The following is a 7731-nucleotide window of genomic DNA, read 5'->3' as shown; positions in this document are numbered from 1 at the left end:
CTCTCGGCCTCGGCGGCGGGCAGCGGACCTGGGCTCCCTCCAGGCGCTAAAATCACTCGGGCGGGCGGCGCGGCAGCGCACGGCTGGGCAGGAGCGGCGGGCGACGCGGCCTCCCCTCCCCGTCAGGCGCCCGGCGCGGCCGCCCGCCCCGCCGCCCCCGCCCCCCGGTGGCGGTGCCGGCGCGGTCGGCGGGGCGGGCGGGCGGGCCGAGCGGAGCGCGCCGAACGCCGCCCAGCGCGAAGATGGCAGCGGGGGAGCCGCAAGCTAAGAAGCTCAAGCTGGAGCAAAAGCAACTGAGGTAACGGGCGGCGGGGAGGGGCTCTTCTTCACGAAGAAGCCCCAGCGGCTACCGGAGCGTTGCTGGGTGCCGCCGGTGCTGCCCCCGGTGGAGGACGAGACACGTGCCGCCGCGGTGCGCGGTCAGAGTCACGCCGGGAGGGTCCCGCCGGGCCGGGCTCGGCCAGGCTGCGCTGGGCGCGGTGCGGTGCGGGCAGCTCCGCCGCGGGACCGCGCTCCCATCGCGGCGGCGCCGGGCGCACGTGGAGGCGGGCGGCGGGGCCGTCCCCTGCGCCGCCGCCGCGGGGCTCCTGCTCCTGCCACCGCCACCGTCCTGGCGGCCGCCCCGCGGGTCCCGGTGCTCGGCCCCGGCGTTTGCCCGAGGGCGTCGCCGGGCTGGACGCCCCGCAGCCGGGGCAGTGGCGGGCGGGAGCGCTGCTGCCGCGGGGCCCTGGCTGTGCCTTGGGGCAGTCCGGGGTCGGTTAGTGCGAGTGAGCTGCTGAGCACCTAGGCAGGGGCGTGCGGTGAAACGGGATGCAGCCTGCAGCTGCGCCTCCCGGCACTGAAACACGGCTTGGGTCGTCACCCCGGGCTCTTCGTCTTCGAAAATATCCCCTGAAAGCCCCGATTAATACCCTTGAGGAGCGTCTCTTACCCCGTTATACAGGAATTTAGCTATCTAAAAATCCCCGTTAACATGTTGACACATTTTCTTCAGGACACGTGGAATACATTTAAACATTTTCATACTGAAATAATCTGTGCCATTTGCTATACTTCCTTGTTTGTGTGATCACTGTGTCATGTCACTGACTGAATCCCATCTGACTGATGGCCTGCACAGAGACAAGCCATTTATTTTTAAATGTCATAGCAGAAAAAGACAAGGTTTCTCAGTGCAGGAAGGGCAAAATGAGTACTGAGGGAGCTATAGCGGAGCTTGTGTGGGTGCAGTTTCTGGTTTGTTTTCTCGGGATTATTCAGACAGGAATATAATTGTAAAATAGCTGATCTCCTTTTAAGTATTCAGTATATGAAGAGGATTAATGACATAAGGCCTGAAAGGTCCAAAATTACCTTGGCGGTAACTAATAACTTGCTCAAATATAGCATAAAGGAGATACACTTTAGTACTGAGGTGAGAAGAGTCCCTTTTCGTACTGATGTCCTTACTGAAAGAACTAATCCTATTAAATTTGTCAAAGTCAGGGTACTTGCTCCTTTGGCAGCAGAGTGACTTTTCAAGTCTAATAATAGTTGACAAGCTCAGTTGCAGATAGTGGAAGAGGAAAAATATAACTGAGCTCTGTAAGCAAATAAACGGCAGGCAGCAGTGTAAGGTTGTAATTAAAAAGCAACAGTCATTTCCGTGGGCCTTAAAGCAAGGTGGGGCAAGAAACTGGTGATTGTAATGTTTCTGTTTATAAAGCTTATTAGAGGAAACCGCATTTTACCTGCTTCAAGCCTAAACATGAAAAATGAAAAATTTGAGAACATTATTAGGGTACTGAGTTAAAAAGGTAAAGGATATTTACAATGAAATGAAAAGCTGTGGTGACATGCTCTGATAACAACTGATTAAACTGAAAGTAATACTTTTGTAAGGTATGATAGATAAAACATGAGGAACGTTGTTAGAGCTTGTGTATTCTAATTCTGTGTCAAGTTATTTCAGTATAAACTAGACTAGCTCTGTTTCATAAGAGGAGAAATGCCATAATTAACTGGTGATCAAGTAGAGTTAATGTGTGCTGTGGGCCACAGGTTGGACTTGTGAAGCGGGTGAGGTGTTTGGACTAGCTTTGGCAGACCTCTGCACTCGTTTGAAGATAGCCGCAAGAACATGTTTGACTGAGTGCTTCTGTGGGACTTTGTCCCGTGTTAAAAGCTGGTACGGAAGGTGCCAAAATGGTTGAGGTTCCTTGACTTTGTTGTATTTGTAATGAGGTTCGGTTGTTAATGCGAAGCACTGCTATGTATGCTTGGGAGCATTAGAAACAGTTAACCTACAGATTTGAAAAGAAGTGAAAAATCACTTGAGAAATTTGGGAACTAACTACTTCATATTTGTTGTACCACGAATTAGAGGAGAATTCCATGTTCTTGACATCTAGATCTGAAACTCCAGCCTCTTCAGAAGACCATGTCTAATGGACTCAACAAGGATCGTCATGCACCTTACTTATTCCCTCATATACTACGAACCGAAATCTTCCCTGTGGCTCCCACAAAAACTATTTTAATATAAAAAAAGACATAAAAAAATTGAGTTCCACTCTGTAATATAAGCTGTACCTTATCAACAATATTTTTTTTCATCATTTTCTCTCTCAAAGGGGCATCAGGTTTCATGGATACATACGGGGTTTTTTTTAAGTCCCTTTTGATTTCAGGCAAAGGAAAGCAAATATTGCTGCTCCCTCATGAGGTAGGCAAAGCTGACCGGGTTCAGCTAAAGTTGTTTGAAAGCGATATAGGATGTCCAGCTTTTGCCACCCAGTGAGCTGAACACAAAGCTCGAGACCCAAACTAGCATTCCCAGCTCAACAATGTGTTGTGCTGACATTAATCTGCTGGGTGGCAGGTTTTGCATTGTCTTTATTGATGGGTGCAAATCCCTGCTAAAACCAACGGGCTTTAGGCAAGGCCGTTAATGCATGCTGCGTTGTTTCAGGCTTCTGACTACATCTCTGCTGTGTGAAATAAAATATCACTGTGTGTGTAAACTGTACTGTTCGAACAGAAAATAGGCTTGCAGATCTGCAAATGGCTTGTAGCATCAACTTACTAGAAACATCATGAGGCATTCCTTCAGAGGAGAGTTACTAAGGATTTCATCCTTTTATATTTGGTTTGATTTTTATCTTGGAAGTCTGTGAAAACCACAACCAGACTTCTGTTAACAGACTGGTACAGTTACAAAAGAATTTGGACCTTCTCTGTAGAAATTTTGAGTTTCTATGTACATGTCTATAGAAATATGCATGTGTGCAGAAGGAAAAAATTAACAAACTTGTGAAATCCTCTGCTGTGAAGTCCCCTCTGCATTATGGCCTTCTGGCCGTTCTGCAGCAGCTGTATTGATTGAATAGTCATGACGTGGCTGGCTGTTTGGACAAATCAGTTCATCTATATGAAGACAATGTAAGCATTGAATTTGACAAATACTTTATACTAAAAGTACAAAGTACAATATTCCTCTTCTTCTGTTACTATTAGACATCTCTTCCTTTTCAGAATAAATTATCAAACACTCTGGGTAATTGTTATCAAAAGCAATCCTTTGTCATTACTGTTCTGCTAGATTTTAGACAGCTTGATACTGTTGACTGTAAAAAATACTGCTAATTTCATGCATTTTTAATTTTCTTAAGAAGCTGGCTTTTAATTTAGCTTATTCCTTCCTCTCTACAAAAGAAAGAAAATTCTGAATATTTTAAATTAGCTCTGACAAAGCTTTCAGTTGTAATTTAGTAAATAATTTTTCTTTCTCTTTTATTATCTCTGGCTTTTTTTTTTTAATTTCACCTCACTCTCCATTTGTATTCATTTCAGTTTCTGTCTTCATGGCTTATACTTTTCTCGCTTTCCAGTTTCTCATAGCTGCAAATGTGGGTGACTTTTTCCATGTCAGTACTCTTAATGCCCCCTTAGTACAAAGAAAGATCTGAAACTCAAGCACCTTGCTGTTTGCTCCCAGAATAGTAAAAGCAATTGACTTTTTCTTCAGATGGATATTTAGACTCCTGTAGAAAACAGACAAATAGTTTTGAAGACACTAGCAACAGACTTTGCTGATTTTGCTTTATTTAGGACATAACAGCAGCAACCTTCCCTTCAAAGTGGTGTTGACAGCAATATATCCAAAACCGGAATGACTTGCAGCATGAAAAATACCTCGCTCTTACAGTTCAGGTGCTTGTTTTCATTGTTCAGATATGAACAGTAACTCTCAAATTACTGTTTAGATTGACATGTGTCTTCACCTGGCCTTTGATGTAATCCTGTGGGATTTCTCACAGTGTGTGTCATATTTCCACCGTTTTGTGTTCTTGTATTGGAGAAGCTTCTTATGGTGTTTTCATCCTTTTAATTAAAGTAATTCCTTGCTCTATGGGAAGGAGTGTATAACCTGAGGAAAGAGGATGTCGTGAGAAGGCTCTTTCTGCTCTGGACCACGAGCATGGCTGGTGTCTTTTTCTTTTGTTACTGCAGCCCACCTGGCCAGAAGAGTCATACTAATGAACAATGATAGTTTAGAGATAGTAGTCTTTGCTGATATCCTGCAGAAATGTATGCTTCTGACACGGTGTGCTGCCTTGCTGAAGTCAACAGGACTAGTCTTGTCCCTAGAGCTGCTTGGGTGCTTGATTACCAGTGGGAGGGGAGCCAGTGGCTATTTCATGGTGAATCTTGAAGTTCCTGTGAATTTTTATGAGATTTCTGAGTTCCTCCTTTTTCACCTACTGAAACAGCTTGTGTAGAATTACTCATCTAATTGGATCTACTAATATTACTTATAAACAGACAAGGAAGATGCCCGGAGAGGAGGCTTGAGCGAATGCAGTAGTTGTTGCATACGTTGTCAGTGCAATAGTGTGAAATGCGCTTTCTGTAGAACAAGACCTTGGCTTACTCTGCTGCTGCTGAGGTATATTTCATGTGGAAATGTTTGAAGCAAAACTCTGGCTTGTGATTCAAGGTTGTGATATTGGATTTGAGTAGTTAGTTACACAGGCATGGTAAACAAATATTTCACAAAACCAGTTTCAGAAGCAGGGAAGGGGTTGCTATCTAAAGGTCATTAATTAGTATTTGCTGGCAATGTATTGGAAAACCTTATCTTCTTGAAAAAAGTAAATTGAACTTGCAGATACAATGTGAACACTGTTTTCTCATGGCTCTTCATTTTTTTATTTCCATAAATGGCTTCTTATATTAGTATGTAAATTGAAATTATTTTATTTATAGAATATCAAAGCATTTTGTGTGAAGGAGAGAAGTCTTTGGGTATTACTCAGGATTCAGTGAAGGGAAAGGTGGGGTTTTTTTTCCCATTTTGAATGGTAATAATTTCTGTAATGATTGTTTGACTGCAGTCAAAGTTGTTCCGCACTTGAAGAATATGGTAACATAAAGCTACTTGCTGGCTTTATGCTACCTTGGGATTTCATTTATGGTGAAAGATTTTTGTTTTGTTTTGTTTTTTTTCTTGTACATTCAGTGGTACAAAGCAGTTGTAACTGTCTCAAGGGCTAGGCTATTTGACTAGAATAAGATAGAAAAAAAGTATATCTGTCTGCAATGTGGTGAAGATTTAGCAGATTTATAGACTTCCCTTTGCTCTTACAGCTGTACGGTCTGTGAAGCTGCATTAAAAGAAATGGGATTATGCAATGGAATTTTAAAATAATAAAAAAAAATCTTTTTAATACTTTGCTAGTAGATCCATAGAAGATAAAAATACATCTTATTTTATGTTGCAAAATATGAAATTCTCTCTGTAGAAAAGTTTTCAAAACAACCACTATTCTAGTAGAAAATACATGCAAGCTCTGCAAAATGCTGTTATTGAAAGAGAATTTGTGGACTTCCTGCTTGCTAGTCCCTTTTTATAATGTCTGCTGAAGCTGTTATGTAAAAGATCATCCTTCTGTCTTGCAAAGATAAGGGTGGGCAGTTCATCTAAGATTAACCTTAGTTTTGTACTTTGAAGAAATTGAGTAAAATATGGGGGTTAATGGAGAACTTTTTGTTTGTATTCTAAACTGGACAATTGATACTAAGTATTGGTGGTGTAAAACGTAACACACAAGTCAAAAGCTAAGGCCTAAATTGCCTATAGATTGGATACACGTTAGAAATGTGTAAAATGTGTAGTTTCATGGATTGCTTCAATAAAGTGCAATTTTAAAAATTCTCACATGCTTACCTGTTGTTATATCAGGTAGGGATGCACTTCATTTTTAATTCATACCGTGCTTGAAAGGAAATGTTTTAGTGAATTCACCTGAGGAATAATTGTTCATCATATGTAGAGGAACTCCTATGGTCATGCAGATCTCTTGCTTACTGTATGGTAACAGAAGCAGTCGAGAGAAATTGCAGATAGACCCTGTCAGGTATTGTATATTTTTAGATACAATAGCTGTGAATTCCATATTTCCCTCAAGGATTTCTGAAGCCAAAATGCATGTGAAGGCACAGGTTATCTGCCCCACGCAAGCAGAGCAAGTTTGGAAGGTGTCAGGGAGGCTGAGCGAACTCAGGCTGGCTGCCTAGCACATATGTGATGTGACTACAAGTTGAACTTGTGGCACAAGCATCATAAAGCTAATCTATGAATGACTGTAAGCAATAAATGACCATTTTTCCAGGGATACCCTGGTTGTTGTTGTTCCACTTATGTGCCAGAACTTCCAGAAGTTCCCTGGCAAATGACCAAAAAACCTATAGTGGTGGGTGATGCCTCGAAGACATCAGTACCAGTAGAACCTCTGGATACGTGATAGTACAAGCAAGGTGATTGGGCACTTGGGAACAGTTGGAGATTTTTGAAAGTGTGATTGACAAATGCTGTTGAGGTGTCATACATGCTATTTCACAAAAGGCTGTTTAATTTTTAAGAAAAACACTCTTTTGATCATATCTTACTGAACTCATAAAAGTTAGAAACATTTGATTGTACCTCATTTGGACTCTGTGGCTTAATATTCATAATATGCAGTTCTGTGATACAAATTACTATAAATATGCATCATGTTAATGTATTACATCTATGTGCTTGTTAAAGTCAGGCAATTACTTATAGGGAATCTACAATTTGATTTTTTTTAAAAATGGGTTTATTATTTAAAATACAGTGATGGGACCAGCAAGACCAAGCAGTGTTACTACTATTGTTATATTTGCCTGTGATGGAATTCCCTCCTCCTGCCCCCCATTTTCAGGTATAAACCAGAAGTTTGACTGTTAGGCATGGGAATAGTTAAACTAGGAATAATCTATTGTTCAGCATCGATTGGAGGACACAGCCATTATATATCCAAATACAATATTTACACTTTATTAAATTTCAACATCCTCCACCAGGATTTGGGGGCCTGTTGTATTGTGTGGTGCAACAGTAAGGGGATGAATGCATTTCCCACTCCAATTAGTTTGACTTTTCAAGACCCCTGACACACTTTAATAATGAGAATTTTGTAAGTGGTGATTAATTTTTGAGTGTCCAGTTTACAGAACCTAGGAAATTTGTCCTACATCAGGTATTGAGCATAAGTATTCCTGTTATCTTCATGTGACACTGTAAGTCCTTGAGCATTGTGAACTTCTCCGAGACACACAAAAATCAGAAATAGTTGAAAAATTTTTCTGAGTACAATATTCCCATTTTGTAGATGGAGAGAAAGGGAAACTAAGGCTAAATAATCACGATTAGGAAGTCGTAAAGTT

General features: G+C 41.9%; 1 protein-coding gene across 3 annotated transcripts in view; it reads left to right on the top strand.

Annotated features, from left to right (window-relative positions):
- The window catches only part of ADK (adenosine kinase), a 291237-nt gene that overhangs the window by 839 nt on the left and 282667 nt on the right, over positions 1–7731 (top strand). For 2 of the 3 annotated variants that reach the window (XM_074874604.1, XM_074874602.1), the window contains exon 1: positions 157–298. The exons of the other annotated variant lie outside the window; for it this stretch is intronic. In XM_074874604.1, coding sequence (XP_074730705.1) covers positions 243–298 — 56 coding nt within the window. In that variant the 5' untranslated portion in view covers positions 157–242. Of the gene's footprint in view, positions 1–156; positions 299–7731 lie in introns of those variants that run through there. 3 annotated transcript variants of the gene reach the window in all.

The sequence above is a fragment of the Strix uralensis genome, chromosome 7, assembly GCF_047716275.1.
Source record: "Strix uralensis isolate ZFMK-TIS-50842 chromosome 7, bStrUra1, whole genome shotgun sequence".
Lineage (NCBI taxonomy): Eukaryota > Metazoa > Chordata > Aves > Strigiformes > Strigidae > Strix > Strix uralensis.
Note: the sequence above shows the minus strand (reverse complement) of the source record. Positions and strands in the feature narration are given on the sequence as shown.